This window comes from Manis javanica, chromosome 11, assembly GCF_040802235.1.
Source record: "Manis javanica isolate MJ-LG chromosome 11, MJ_LKY, whole genome shotgun sequence".
Lineage (NCBI taxonomy): Eukaryota > Metazoa > Chordata > Mammalia > Pholidota > Manidae > Manis > Manis javanica.
The window spans coordinates 101,401,247-101,417,254 of NC_133166.1; the positions used below are offsets into that span (position 1 = coordinate 101,401,247).

General features: G+C 53.0%; 1 protein-coding gene and 1 long non-coding RNA gene across 3 annotated transcripts in view; one reads left to right on the forward strand and one right to left on the reverse strand.

Annotated features, from left to right (window-relative positions):
* MAPKAPK2 (MAPK activated protein kinase 2) overlaps nucleotides 1-13,574 on the reverse strand; it is a 47,860-nt gene extending 34,286 nt beyond the window's left edge. The window contains exon 1 of one of the 2 annotated variants that reach the window (XM_073217032.1): nucleotides 12,965-13,574. In XM_073217032.1, coding sequence (XP_073073133.1) covers nucleotides 12,965-13,255 — 291 coding nt within the window. In that variant the 5' untranslated portion in view covers nucleotides 13,256-13,574. The remainder of the gene's footprint in view (nucleotides 1-12,964) is intronic. The other variant, XM_037015145.2, reaches the window with a different exon arrangement.
* On the forward strand, nucleotides 144-12,279 carry LOC118971828 (uncharacterized). Its single transcript, XR_012122902.1, has 2 exons — nucleotides 144-10,710; nucleotides 10,896-12,279. It is a non-coding gene; the product is annotated as an uncharacterized lncRNA (long non-coding RNA).
* Nucleotides 13,575-16,008: the final 2,434 nt, after the last annotated feature.

Sequence of the window (16,008 nt, forward strand, 5' to 3'; positions counted from 1 at the left end):
ATGTCACAATGCCTTCTCAACGCCCCCTCGGCCCCTCACTGACCAGGCAGCTAGCTTGGTGCAGACACAGTCCCTCAGAGGGGAGCGTCCCTGGAAGGCATGGATGGGGGAGAAAGAATGGAAGGCTACCTACAAGGAGCACTGTGGGGAGAGCAACAGCCAGCCAGCAAAGCCTAGAGGTTTTTTGTGAGGTTTCCTGGAAGATGCTTTTCCACCTTCTTGCTCTATAGAAAGAAAGGGAGAAAGAGAGGGAAAGAGGGAAGGGGAGGAGAGAGAAGGGAAGGAAAGACGAGGGGAAGGGAGGGGAGGGAAGGAGGGGAGAGGAGAGGAGAGGAGGAAAAAAAAATACATGTTGCAATTTCCTTTGTCAGAGCTCAGCGCTCAGGAAAAAACAGAGCCGACCCAGTTGCTTCACTTTCCATCTGCATTAACGGTCGGCTCCATCCAAAGCCTGGGCTTCTGCTCTTCCAGCTCCGGAGAGTCAGGAAGTAAAGGTGGCCAGCATGTGGGGACACAGGGCCTCCTGTCCCCTGCGTGCCGCCTGCCCAGTCCTCCACTTGGGAGGCTCAGCACAGGAAGGATGCGATTCTTCAGAAGTGGAGAGAAGCCCTGGGAGGGCCCAGGGCAGGATGAAAACAACCCCGGCCCGGCTCCAGGCGGCCACGGCGTGCTCACTACTCCCTTCCTCCCTGGCTCCAGGCTCTGTTTGGTAGTCAGTCCAATACCAGACATTTTCTAGTACTGGCAAGATCCTGGGGGGAACACTGTCTCTTCCCTGTCAGTCAAAGAGAAGATGAAAGCACCCAGTGGGGCCCTCACACAGCTCCTTAGAAACCCCCTCGTTGGCCTTTGCACCCTCCCCTGAGTGTGTCACAGGTGTGAGTCCATGAAGTGGCCTCTGCCAAGGCCCGGCAAAAATGACTTCCCCCAGCCGATCCCTCCCACATCGAGGAACCCGTGTCTCTGTATCCTCTGTGCACCTGCTGCCCTGACCCCACCACCAACCCACCATCACCTCCCTGCACCTCTTGCTTCATGCATACAACCAGGAATCAGACCAGCTGGCCCACCTCTGTCAGTGTCAGGTGGGGGTGTGTATGAAAGGACACAATTCAGATTTTGGGGGGGGCAGTTTCTTTCATTCCTTTTATATACACATGGGTGCTCACTCCTCTAAACTATAAATTCCCAAAGGCAGGGCCCACATCTTGCACTGTAGTAATTTGCTCAAAATAAGCATTCCATAAATATTTGATGATGAAATGAATCACCAGATCAACTAAGTACTGTGTTCCAATGGAGCCATGAAAGAGCTAGCAGAGAGGTCGTGCTGTGAGCTCGGAAGGCTCCCAGGCTTTAGAGTTATCTGTGTCCATCGTTAATGGCCTGCGGGCTTTATACTTGCCAGCTCTGACCCCCTCCCTCCAAATACTTTCTCAGCTCATTCAAACTTCTTCTCAGTGAAGCCCTTCCTGACCCCTACACCAAACACACTCCAGCATTCCAGGGCCTCCTTGCCTCTCTTATTTTTTGCTCTTCCATACCTCCCACCATCTGACAAAGTACACCATTTGGTTCACTATGCTTTGTCTGTCTCTGCCTGCTAGAATGCAGGCCCCGCGCCCACAGGAGTTCTTGCAACTGCCTGCTGTGTGGGCAGATGCATCCCCAGAGCCCATAACAATACTCAGCACTTTGTAGCGGCTCAACAAATCATGAATGTTTTGAATTGATTTGAACAGGTTTGAACAGGCTTTCCCTTCTGCCAATGGGATCTGTTGGTTTATAGTAGTATTTAAAGAATTAATAAAAGTGTAAGTCAAACACCTAACACAATGCCTGATACAAAGTATCCGTTCCATTAAAGACTTGTTACTGATCTGGGAAACCTTCACAGTGTGGCTAAATTTTCCACAGTGACTTGAAGGAGGCAGAAGACAGAAGGCTGTTGAAGGCATCAAAATCACCCTGTTCTGATCCATCTTCAGGGAGACTACAAGGGTCATTCTTGGCCCTAATTAACTTTCTTGAATAGCAAATTGCTTTAGATCTCAGGAGGATCAAAGACACCCGAAAGCAAATCCCGCTTAGAAAGGCAGAGGTCTAGTCTAAGTTGCCACCCAGAATCAACCTCATAGCTCTGAACTCCTCTCATCTCACATAGCAGAGATATTAAAGGGGTCTATACCCAAGGGGATGGCTCTGCCTAGCCTCCCACTCTAGGCTGATCCTACCATCTGGGCCTTCCCCAGTCAGCAGGGAAGACAGAAGGCAGGCATGGAAGAAAATAAATGTTTAGAAACACTGGTTGATAGGCAAAATAAAAATACCACAGCCTGGAGAAGGGTGAAAAAAACGGTGGCCCACAGACCGTGGGGACAGGGAGGAGGCTCCCAGCCCCGGGTGCCTGGAACCTGGCCTGACCAGCTCTTCCCCAGCATCAGATTGTGTCCTCAGCAGTTGGGGCTGTAGCAACAGTAAGAAAGAAAGCCCTTCAACACAGGAGTCCTTTGAGACCAAGTATGAGCCCTCTGATTTACAAATGAAGAAACTGGGTGAGACCCAGACACGTCCTGCGAGCTGCTGAGGACCACACAGCCAGGGCTCTCAGACCCCAGTCCAGTCCTATTTCCCGTGTAAGTCGGTGGTATGGGGGCAAGGGGCCCCACGAGGTTCAAACCTCTGACCTCAGTCACAGCAATGAGGAGCTCAACACTGGTCCTCTTGAAACACTCAGGAGCAAGGCCAGCAGACGTGTCGCCCTGGACCCCATCTGTGCATCGCTGCTGTGTCTGGAACTAGAAGTTGCCAAGAGCTGTAAGAGAGCTGGCAAGTGTTACGTCTGTCCCTCCCTCCGTTAAAGTTCCTCGAGGGGCAGAAGGGTCATTTCCATGGCAGAACAGGAAAAGGAGGGGCTCTGGAACAGGGAGGAAGAGGAGAGGCATTAGTGGGAAACTGTGGTCAGGGCTCTTACAGGAACGAGGACTCCGTTAGCCGAAACAGAAGGTGCCAGCTTGAGTCAGCAGATCTGAGTGGGTGGAGGGAAGAAATGCCCAGGACTGCTCTGGGAGTGGCTCTTTAGCAGACAAGAGGGAGGACTGGGACAGACCTTGGGAGACCTTCACTCTACCCCTGGCTCAGGCTCAGAGCGCCTGGCCCAGGATCGTTCCCCTCCCAGAGGTGAGCCGTCCTCAACCCCGAGGACCACTGCTCGTTCCTTCCGTTCCGGTGGGCCACATCCACTACTACTCAGTTACCACGCCTTTACTGGGCAGCTAGGTATGACGCACGATGCCAAAACACTCCATGAATTTGTTTTGAATGAGGGCATATCGTCACATGGAAACAGAATATAAAAATAATGAAGATGTGGGTCTTCAAGGAACTTATGATCCAGTATCTAGAGGGGCACTTTGCACATGTTCACAACGGGAAATAAACGGTAAGAGTGCCTTGGCAAGTTTGATGGGGAGGGACAGGGAAGGCCCGCTTTTGCTGTGAAAGATTTCAGGGAAGTAGCATTTGTTCAGGGCAGAGTAGGCAGGGCGGGATGGGGACAGAGGGGCTACATCCCCTGGGCAAAGGTGAGACGGTGGGAGAGCCGAGTCCTATTAAGGGAACACCATATATAAGCCACTTCAGCTGACCTATAACATGCATTCAGAGAAAAACAAACTGGGGTCAGATCTGGGAAGGATCTGGAAATCTCCCGTATTCTACGGGCAAAAGAAACCCACTGAGGAGTTTAAGCTGGGAAGCTACATGATCAGAGCTTTCCTTCAGGCAAACATGCCCGTGCACTCCAAGGAATTGAGGGGGCAAGACCTTCACTCCATGGCTGAGGTTCCCAGGCACCCCCCACCCCACTACTCTCTACTCCTCCCTTCTCTAATTGCATCTCAAACCCAACTTTATGTCTGTTAAGAAATCTAAGGGAAGGTAACCAAACGAGTCCTTAAAATCAGGAGAGATGAGATAGGAGAAGGGGCACTCATGCCCCTCTTTCTCCTCCCCAAGAGTACAGGTGACTAGAGCACTGCTGGGAATGGGGACATGGAGGGCATGGAATCCCTGAAAATCCATATAGGCTCTTGCTTGGGTACCTCACAATCGGTGGGAACAGAAAAACTCGGCCCTTCTATAAAAGTGAGCACTTACAAAGCAGGTTACTATGCGCACCCATTTGTCCCCGAGGCCTTCTGCCTTTGGGAGATCTGGGCGCCTGTAAGGAGAGAGGCAGACGAAAGGCACAAGATGACCCCTTGCTACCCTCACCAGGACAGCAGAGCAGACCATGCTCCAGGCTCCAAGGTACACATGGTCTCTGCACCAGTCCACCTGCATTCCTAGGATGCTCTGAGTTCCACACATGTGGCCTCGAACGCCCAGGGCTCCCCCTCTTCCTCCCCACCTCCCACAGCCCTTTGAGCTCCAGAAGTCAGGCACCTCAAGCAGTCTGCAGATGCCTCACTTAGAGAGGCTTCCCTTCGCAGCTCCCGTGAAGGCCTTAGCAATCCTACTAGCCTTCCTCTGAGAACTACAGAAGTGGGTAAGGAGACAGGATGGGGAGAGAAGAAAGGGTTCAGCTTACTCCAAGGACAGGGGCTCCTTCTGCGGAAGTTAAAAATAACTCAGCAATGGACACCCCGCTCCTCCCCTCCCAGGCCATGGGCCTTGGCAGATAAATCTCTCCCTGCAGGGGAAGTGAGGCCCCAGGGGGACATGGAGAAGACAGTCCTGGAGGCACGGTCTGGGCATGTAACTCTGGCTGAAGGCAGAGAGTCCCCCAAGTCCTACCTCAGCTCCTATCACTCCCCCCACTACACCCCTTCTTCCAAATAAATTCTAATCCAGAAAACAGACCCAGAACCCTCCTGTGACATGGTCAGTACCAACACCTGTCCAGGGATTAGAAAAATCAAAAAGAAGAGAATGCCACTGTCCAACTCAAAGAATACTCTGCCTGGTTCCTGTCAGTTAAAGAGGTGCCCCAGCAACCTGAACCCCTTTCCTCCAGGAGCCATGGGCAGTAGGGAACAAGGCCACCTCAACAGACCCCAGTGGAGACAGATCACCAATATCCCTGCACCCACACACACACCCCAGTCAGGAGGCAGCAGAGACCCATGCTCTCAGTGACATCCTGCAGGTGGCTGAGCCGGGAAGGCCGGGGTGCGTGGGGGTGGGGGGGCAGGTCAGACACAGCCTGACTTTGGAAGGAGACCCCAAGAGGCAGAGCCTAGCTATTCTTGGCAGCCAGCAGAATGAGGTCACCCCTCTGAACGCGGTAACTTGAAGCCCCACACTGCAGAGGTGGGGAGTACAGCTCAGCAACAGGGCAGGAGTCCTCGGGCAGACAGCGTGCTGGGTCACAGGGCAGTCGGGGTGACGGCCTGGGACAGCCTCCTGCAGGGCTCTCCTCCTCAGCCCACAAGCCTTCGGGCCGGGCAGCCTGCTTGCGGGTGCAGCCTGAGGGAAGCCAGACTGAAGGGAGCGCAGCGGAGAATCCAATTGACTCTGATGAATCTGTGCAGCCCTCCACCTGCCTCTACCCCTTCCCCTAACAGGGCCTGGGCAAGGCAGCCCACAGAGCCTCTGCACAGATACATCTGGACACCTGCAGAACCAGTACCGGCCACAGTGCGCTCCCGGCACTCAGAAGAGCAAGCTGGCCCCAAACCGCCTACCACGCTCAAGCTGGAAGAGAAGGGGGCAAATAGGAAGGGCAAGAGTGAAAACAGAAGCAGCTCCGCAGCTGGCAGGAAGACCTGGGGCCAAGAGCAGGGCCTGGCTGAGGAGGGGAGGCTGCGGCAGTGGCAGGTTTATTTTTAGCTATTGGGACAGAGGGGCTGAGTAAAGTTCTGGGCCCTGGGCAGGAGGCCAGGTTGCTAATGCCCAGTGTGGGCTGAGAGCCTAGGACCAATATAGATAATCAAAATGCAGCAAAGTGGTCAACTCCACCCCCTGCCCTGGGGGACCGGAAGGTAAGGAGCCCCACGGAGAACGAAGGTAAGGACGCAGGCACCCGTCCTGGGCCTCCTCCTAGGCCCCTCCCCTACCTGGGACAGGAGAGAGTTCACCTCCGCCCCAGGCTCCGAGGAACAATCATCGTGGAGCTAAGCCCACGAGAAGGCATCTACGGCACAGATCCCTGTATCCCCCTCATCTTCCCTGAGACACAAAGGCTTCCAAAGGTGGCCACACAGCTTCCGCCTGTCCTCACCGCTCTTCACCTCCCAGATGAGTCCTTGGCCATGGAGGTGCCTGAAAACGTCCCTCAGATGCAAGATGCCCTTTCACATGACCCTTTTGGACAGCTCTGGCTCCTAGTGGAATACACCCACGGCTTGGCTGGTCTTGGAGGGGAGTATCAGCTACAGACCTTGGGGCCCACCCCAGCCCTACCACGTGCTGGTTGCATACAAAGGTGTTCACTGGATCAGAGAATCAAGACCTCAAGAACTCTACATTGCCAGAGGCTGAGCACAACTTTATCCCCTTTCTACCACATCTCTTCTTCTTCCAACCAAATCCCATGGCCTGGCACACAGCACCCCACAGCCCAGAGCTCCAGGGCGGAAACCACTGCTTTAGACCTCAAGTGGCAGGAAGAGGAGAGAAAAGACATCAGCAGGCATCGCCCGCCTCTTTCCCCTCCTGAAATCTTAGCCAGCCCCAACCGGCGGGCCAAGTGACACTTAGATGCAAATCCCTATTTACTCATCAGCTCTGGGAATCAGTCCCCAGCTTCCACCTCAGTACAGCCCTTGGCCTATACTATTCTCTCTGGGTGAATCAAAAGAAAGACCCATTCGGATGGATCCAGCCACATGCCAAGGCAAAGCCTGACCCTGACGAGTGGACAGTAAGCTAGATGGTGACCCGCACTCCCTGCTCCAGCCAGGTCCCCTGCGTGGGGCACAGCCTCAGACCCGTCACAGCGCCACAGCCCCACACCTCAAGTGGGAACAGAGTTCCAGATGGGAAAGATAAAGAATTCCCCATCTGTACTTGAGCTGCCACTACACTACAGGATTCTTCTGATACCAAAAAAAGCAAAAGCATAGACTCACACCTGCACCGCTATACACCAACCCTCTCTGCTGAGGCACTGGCTGAAACACTTTCTGAGACTTCACACAAGAGAAGGAACAGCTGGTCAGTGAGATTATTAATTAACTGGACACAGGCTGCCCTGGAGCCCAGCATTAAGCCTATCGAAAGTGCACCCCTGCGGGCCCAGATCCTGCTGCAGGTCAGATGTGGGGCAGGCAGCGAGCGGTCTTGCCTGCCCTTGGCTGGCACTGCAGCCCAGCCTTCCCCTCGCCCTCACTGAAGGCTCAAGGAGGCCAGGAGCCTAACCCTCCAATGTGGGCACTAAGGCCTAGGACATTGAACTGACCTACTCAAGGTCACACAACTACTTCCCAGGGCACAAAAACCATTTTTTTGCTTTCTAATCTAGCACATCACCCATAGCAACAGACTCATCTCTAAATACTTACACCCATACATATCTTAAAATATGAAATATCAGTATTCCCCTAAAGACTAGAAAAGGCACAAAATCTAATTTGGGCTCATACCTGGTATACATCAGGCTGCCCAGGGGCATGGCCCCTTCTCTTTACCAACGTTGCCGTTTATAAGGTGACCTATGTAGAAGGAACCTAGTGACCGGTTAGCAGAGTTCAGTTCTGACCTGCCAGGCCTACAGTCCCAGTCTACTGCCTCTAGCAACCAGAAACCCACAGGAACCCTAACAAAGAGGAGGTCCCAGGGAGCCAGGTCCCAAGGCTCTGATGCCAACATCAGGTAAGACTGTGAACATACCTCCGACCCTTTCTGGACTGGTCCAGCCTCTTCCTCGGTGAGATGGAAGGAGTCAAGAAAGATGACCAGGCAGTGCTGCCAGCTGTAAGGTGCTAGGAGGTGTGGGTCCCTCCACCACTGGGCCTTATATCATTACCAAGAGCAGCTTAGGCCCCTTCAAACCCAAATAACAACTCTGTCCTGTCTACCCTCCTCCCTGGAAAGGAACAGTACAAGGCAGAGTGGGGGAAAAAGAGACTGCACATGACCCTTAGAAGCATCACACACATCGAACCACCTGGGGGGCAGCCAGATCGGAGCCCCAGAGGGCGGCCTGGGCCCTGAGAAAGGTCTCAGAGCAGATGCCGGTGCTCTGCCCTTCCCTGCCTGGCTGACATTCCCCCTGGCAGAGACTCCACACACTGGGCTCTGCTGGTGACAGAAGCTTCGGCCCCTCCCGCAACCCCAGGCTTTGGTCTGGGATCAAGTTTGCCTCCAGTGGCTCCTCCTGGCCTGAATCCCCTGCACCTGCTCTTTAAATGGAATCAATTGCTGATGGCCCAACTCCTCAGCCTCCAAGCAGTCAAAGCATCCCAATCATGGCTACCAACACCTTCATCCTCAAAGGGTGCCCCGTCAGTTCCTAGACCCCATCCCAATCTGGTCTGAGGCCTGGGGCTCCTTTTCTGCCCCCTTGTGTCAGCCACTGATCCCGGATCTTGGCAGAAGATTATTCTCAAGCCCCATCAAAGCCTAGAATTCACAAGTGGAAAAAGACCATGAGCAGACCAGGCTTTGATCTGCAGCAGACAGGAGCCAGGGCCACGGCCCCAGTGAGGGACAGGATCTCTAAAACCAGGAACCAGGCCTTCCCTCAAAAAACCACACACCCCAACCTCAGAAATTCATAACCTTTCTTTGTAACATCCTGTTAGTTTATTTCATGCTCCTCAAATGCTTTAAAGCCTACTTTTTACACAAAGATGGGTAAGGTTCACCACTGAGCCACAAGCCCCACTCCCCCTCACCGACCTGCTCTCTGGCTCTTCCTTCAGGACCACCGTCCCCACCTCCTGCACCCGGCAGGGAGCTATCCCAGCACCTTCGGTCCTCACAGATTTCCCTTTCAAAGCTCCTCTATTCCCAGCTGCAAAACTTAACGTCTGGACCAGCAAAGTCCAGTAGAACTTTCTATAAGGATGAAAGTAATCTTCTGCACTGTTCAATTCATTAGCCATGAACCACATGTGGCCACTGAACACCTGAAATGTGGCCAGCAACAGATTTTTTAATTCAGTTTAATGTAATTAATTCTGATTTTAATAGCCATGCATGGGTATTGGCACCGTGTTGAACAATGCAGCCTTACACTACCATTTGTTAATTTTGCCTTCTCCAAATTGGTTTCTTGGCCCCCAAAACTTTAAGGCCGCTTTATATGTCTACCCTCCAATCAACGAAGCATATGGTAGGATGCTCAGCAAACCATCCAGCACCTATAACCACAGTGAATATAAAAGAGGCTGTTTTTGGTCAATGAAACTTCTGTCACTTTGTGATTCCATCCAGGCAAACCCCAGTTTGGAACACTGCCCCTCACCCAGTCACACTACCTATCTTGGTCCCTGACAGGGACACATCACGAGGTGTGCTGGAAAGGATGTGGGCTGTACTGTCGGGCATGTGGGAACTCTTGTGTTCCCCTCTAGCAGCATCCAGACCAACCATGGAAGTTTCTAACTGTCTCCCATCCAGAACACCAAGGAAGCCACATCACAGCGACACTAAGTGACCTGGGGAGGGTCAGGACTGCTGGAGAACGGAAAGGAGACGAAACCACAGGACCTTGTTTTTTCCAATGCACGCAATGGAAAGGTAAACAGAGATAAGTTATGACAACATTCTATATTTTGTAGCGCAATAACGTGCTTCACTTAATCAGACTCGCACAGCAGAGAGGGACAGCAGTGCCAGCTTTAATTAAATTTGTTTAGCTGATACCTAACAGTCACCATGACACAGTGAGGCAGGAAGCAGCTGAGGGACTCCGCAAGAAATATGATCCATTGCCACACAGCTGGGTTGACGACCAAAGAAATGATTAATAGAGTTCCCATTTCTTATAAAAAAAAATACTACTAATAAATAAGATTTCTTTCAAACAGGAAAAGGGGTGAGAGTGGTTTAAAAAAATGCTTGTTACCATACATGCAAGAGTCATGGACATGCTGAGTCGGTTTATAAGCTGCCCCTCCAACTTTGGGTGTTACTGCTGGGGAGGAGATAAGTACCCACCCAGCACCCAGTTGCTGACAGTCGATGAGGGCCTGCACAGAGTGGCTCCCAGGGCTGGAGGGGCTCTGGAGAGCAGCCAGCCCCAGGCTGGAGACTGCTGATGTCACTGCAGTTACCAGGTGGAAGAGGCCTGACACGGGCAGTCAGGCGTCCTGGGTTCAAATCCGGCTCTGCCCAGGACATGCCTATGTCACCTTAAGTGAGTCTCTGCTCCGGGCCTTGGGTTTCTCATCTGCAGAATGAGGGGGCTCAATGAAACGACCTCTACAGGGCCTTCCATTCTGACTGTAGCATGAGAATGACTCAGAACTCAGCAAAAGCAGCCAGGAGAGATGGCGAGTGAGGTCGCAGTCCCCTCCAAAGACATGTAAACGTCAGCTCTCAGAGTGGAGGTACCAGCAGGGCGCCTTGGCAGCCGCCACCTCCCATCAACTCCCAGAGCTATGAAATAGCAAATGTCAGAACTCCCCTCAACTCCCCTAAACCTTCTCTTTCAGGCATCTTCCTGATGGGGAGCCCATCCAGCCTACCACATCTTCCTCCCTTGCTCTGCCATCAAACACTCTTGGGTTAGAAAATCATCTCGCCACTCAGCACCTAAGGGTAAGTCAATCAACATTCAAGATCTAGAAATCTCTTCGGTGTACATCTCCAGAACATGATTCTTTGGGCCAGCTTCTCCCTGCCCCCGCCCGCCAAGCTGTAATTACGTCTTAGCCAATATTTGGATATGCAAATGGTATTGACATTACCATCTGTCTCTCACAGCATCCCTCTTTCTTCCTCAGTTATTAAGTTTTTACACAAAGATGTGTGGGAAATCTACAATTTAACCGTTGAGTCAACTTACAAAATCTGGGAACAAGCTGCCTGTCAAAACAGCCTCTGACTACAATCTTCACCCACTTCTAACCTGAGAAGGATAAACTGTGAGTTTTACCTAAAATACTGCTGGATTTTTCCTTTCGGAATTATTCAGAGGGGGAAAATACCCAAATCTCTCTCCTATTAATTATAACAGAAATACGAATTGCCACCCAAAAGCATTTTAGAATGTGGTTTTGTGTGTCATTAAATAAAATGAGGAGCAGAAGTTGAGAGCTTTTGTTTTGAAGTCTGTATACAGTATTCCAACTACCCAAGCAAAGAGCAGCCAGTGTCCTCAAACTGCTGTTGGGTGAAGGCAGATGGCGTCTCGAAGGGGACAGAAAACTCTCCCAAAGAAAACGTCTGTCACTTCCCCAACAATACAGGTTAACTGCGGTAAAACAGTATTCACTCAACTCCACTCACCAAGGTCAGAAACATGGTCAAACAACTACCCCCTCTCCCTGCCCCCCAGTTATGAGTTATGGGGAAAAAGCAATTTAAAGAGCAGATATTAAAGTGTTCAAGATACTGTTATATTCCTTCTCCAACAGTCAACACTAAACAACCCAAAGCCCGCAGCAGTACTTAGAAACCAAAGAAATGTGGCGGTGTTGGGGTCTGCCCAATGTGCAACCCAAAAAGAGGAAAGCAGAAAGAAAATAATTTCAGAGGCTTTAAAATCTGTAAGTTGGACCTACTTGCTGTTTACAACCCCAAAGTACCAGGGTTCTATTACATCTAATTATGTATTCCAACAGTTCCACCATATGTGAAGTTCTGCATTAATTGCTGAAATACAGCTAGCCAGTGAGGATTGAGGGGGAAGAGAAAAATACAACAGGAAGTATTTTTCTCCTCCTCCAATCATTAAGATACCTCGGGGGAAATAGGCGTGATGTGTCACCTTTAGAGATGTGGTTTGATCTGAAACTTCCCTAAGGGGAAAACCTTCTTAGTGACCTCGAACACTGGCTCACACAGCAGTGGGACCCACTCATCTGATCTGACCTCCAAGTCCATTCTGTTTAACTTCTCACTTAAATCCCCATATTCCTCCACCACACCCCCTTTAAAAAAAAAAAAAAGAGGTTGGGTTTCCCCAGCTCAGGGATAACGCTCGTTCCCTCTGTCGACCAATCGCCCAGGCCCAGGGCTCAAGTGACCACCTCTGATTTGCGGGATCAGCGCGGGGCCACGCCGCGGTTTGGAAAGCCGGTTTACAGGGATCAATGGGGCTATGGAAACAGCAGGCAACGCCGGGAGCCTGCTGGCCTCCCATATGGAGCCTCACCGGCACTGAAGGTAGGAGGGGGCCTGCTCTCGGATCAAAACAATCCCAACCCTGCGCACGGACGGCAGCGTCCGCGCGGAATCTCCAGCCTAGCACCTCCCGGGCCCTCGCGTCCCAAGGCGGCACGGCAGCGCTCACGAGGCCCAGGGAAGTGAAATCACACATTCCGGCTCCCAAATAAGGAGCGAGGCTAAATAAACCTCTGAGATCCTACTTCTCCAAACCAAACCGACCAACCAGCTCAATGAGTAATGGGCCTTTTGTGCCCGCAGAAAGAAAAAGAGGGAGGAGATGGAGAACCACAGCCCCCGATAATCGCTTCCTCGAGACGGGTGAAATTAGCAGAAGTGGTCCCAAAGCCAACCGTTGCGCCTTGGCTGGATCCCGCTCAAACCCCAAAATGGCAGAGTCCTCACGAGGGCTCCCCAGTCCCCGCCACTCTCACCCGGAGGTGACCGGAAACTCATCTCGGCGGCGAGGTCTGCGCGGACCTGACCCCCCTGCCCGCCGCCCCCGCCGCGCGGGGCACCCCCGGGTCGGACGCGAGCTCCGCCGCCGCCACTCCTCCGCGGCCCGGACGCCCGGTCCCAGGACAGGGTCGGTGCGATCAGGCTGAGACTTCACCTCTGCGGCTCCGGAACGCTGGGGCGCCCCGGGAGCCCCCTCTGCCCGTCCTCCCCGCTCCCCCAAACCTACTTTTAGGGCGAATTTCTCCTGGGTCCTCTTGTTGAAAATCTGCAAAACTTTCCCGTTGATGCCCAGTCCCAAGACCTGGGTGGTGACCTTGTAGTCGTCGATGATGGCGTTCTTCTTGATCTGCAGGCTCGACTTGACGTGGAACTGGGGAAACTGCTGCGGGGGCTGCGGCGGCGGCTGGGCCGGGGGATGAGGCTGGGCCGGGGCGGGGGTCTGCTGCTGCTGCGGCGGCGGCGGCGGCGGGCTGGGGAACAGCACCGGCGGGGTCTGGCCTTGGGAGTTGGACAGCATGGTGCCCGGAGACGCGGGAGCAGAGGCGAGAGGGCCCGCGGCCGCCCCCTCCTCCGGCTCCGGACGGGGTCCCCGCCGCCCCCCGCCCGGCTGCGAAGTTCGCTCCGGGCTGGAGCCGGCTTTCCTGCCCCGGCCCGGCTCCAGGCTCGGTGGGTCGCGGGGCTCCGTGGGTCCTGCCGCGCGCCGTAGGCGCCCACCGGCCCTGCTCCCTCCCTCCCTCCCCCCGGGGGCCTGGCGCTCGGTGGAACGCGGGCGGCGGGGGCCCGGCCGGGGGGAAGCGGCCGCGCGCGACAATGTACCCAGCCCGAGGGCCGGCGGCCGCGTCACAGCCTCGTCTGCGTCCGGGGCCGGTCCTTAAAGGGGAGGGCCGGAGGGGGCAGGGCTTGGAAGGCGGGGAGGCGTGGGTGTTGGGGCGGGGCTTGTCTTAAAGGAGAGGACGCGAGGCCCTGAAGCGCGGAGGGCCCCGGTGGGGGCGGAACGGCGAGCTGGGGGACCCGGTTGGGCACCGAGAAATTCTAGTTCTTAATTACTCCGGGCCACGCAAAGGGCGGGGGAAGGCGTCCGAAAGTAGCGGCATCATTCAGGTAACAAATTCACTTTTCTCCAATTGCCTGGCTCTTTCAGCCAGCAACCGCCAATTGGGAGCGGGGCTCTATTTTGATGGAGAGACCTGGCTGGGGAGTATGAGCGACATGGGACCCCAGGGGTGAGCTGGAGGTCGCTCATCCTAGGACTGGGTGTGAGGCAAATATTAAATATTTTAACTGAACATTTTCCTCTGAGCTTTGCATTTATTTTCTCATAAATCTATTATTTTTCGGTAAAGATGTACTTTTGTGTAACGATGAGCAAAATCGGTCACTATTCCTTTGAACTTGTTTTCATGTAAATTAGCTTAAAAGGGCTGCAGGGCAGAGGAGGTTAGATTGACATTCGAACTGCCTGCATTTGGGGAGCCTTCCCCACGGACTGGCTCTGAGATCCTGAGCAAGGCTTTGCACCTCTCTCGGCAGGAAGAATAGAAATACCTTTTCGTAAGATTGTGTAGAAAGTTAGATAAGACAATGTCACAAAAGGGAAGGTCTGGGGAGTAGGTTCTGATTTCCAATATGGAAAAGTTAGTCCCTGAACCTACAGCCCCTAGGAGATGTGGGTATTTTTGAAGAAGCCAAGCGCTAGCCCAGGTTAGGCCATGTCTCCAAGGAGGATACCAAGAATCTAGCAGGACCCGTAGCCCGATCCTTTGGGGATGATCATCAAATACATCCTTGCTCACCTGCCCAGCGTCTGATAACAGAACACTTGAGAAATAAAACAAAGGAACCAGACAGGCGAAGACAAAACCTCCACCTAATTATTGGTAAGGCCAAATTAATGATGGGCCTTGACCTATGGGCACACATGGCCCCTAATATGCACCCCCCACAACACTCCAGAGACCCCTTATCTGGGGAGACCCAGCTCAGGGAGGAGATAAAGAAATTTCCCAAGAACGAGAAGCCCTTGGGGCCTTAACCCAGGCAGCGAAGGTGTGAGGCGAGAGGGAAGGTAGGAATCACCTCCCAGCACTGCCCCCCGTCCCTAACAGGCAGGATCAGTCCGGATCAGTCCAGGGCCCAAGGAGAGAAATGGTTCTGAACACAGAAATTCACTCTTTTCCATCAGCGGTTATTTAGTGTACAGCTTGACTGTACAGGTGCCACGTCGGCCCTGCGGTGGTGGACGGTGTTAGGCTGTGGGGAAGAAGACAGACAGGTCCAAGCCGACAGCACTAGAGAGTGGCACAGCCCTGAGCCTGGGAGCTGAGCAGGAGAGATTCGCCTCTGGCAGTGACAGAGGCCAGCCTCCTCTTGACCTGCAGATTGGATGCAGATAGAAGGTTCCCCCAATCCCCTGACTCTTCAAAGACAAAGGATCTGCGTAAGGCCACAGAGCTTAGAAGACACCTTTCCCTCACCAGTTTTATGATATTGCTGTCACTTCCCCAGGCACACGGGGGAGATGCCCAAGGACTGAGAATGGCATAGACAATAGGAAGGTGGGAAGTTCCGACTGTCAGTCCCTTTCTCAGTCTGGGGCTGCTCAGGGCGCTGAGTTGGTGTCCCTCCTGCCACCCCACCCCAATCTCGCCCAGCAAGAAGCTGGTCACTGGGGTCTTCCTACTGCTTGGCACTGAGCTTTTACCTGCTTCTCTCCGCAATGCTAGAAAGAGGATAGTCTCTTGTTGCCCTTTCAGAGACAGCAGGACACAGTGGAAAGAAAATCGAGTTTAGAAATAAATGACCTGAATTCTCCAGTCTGTCCTCAAGTTGAGCTACCCTGAGCAAGCAATTTATCCTCTCTTTGTATCTGAGATAAGTGAGAATCATAAAATATACCTTCAGCAAGAGAATTAAATGATAGTATTTATGAGAACTCCTCATAAACTATAATTACCATGAAATAGTAAATATTATCATTACTGAGGCATAGCTGGCATGCTCCTCTGCTCTGTGCCCACTGCCTGGGGATCTGTCCCTGATATCAAAGCTGCCTTCCTTCCTGGCTGGGGCTCTGGAGAAATGCTGAAACCAATGACCTAGGAATAACAAGACAACTGAAACCCCATCTGGGAATTCCTCCTGGAGTGAAGTGGGCTGATTAGATGTAGGAGACACACAAGACTACAAGGGCATATATACAGGGTATGAGATTCCATAAAGTGCACACAGCGCCCAGAAAACATGCACATACATAAACATAAACACACAAGC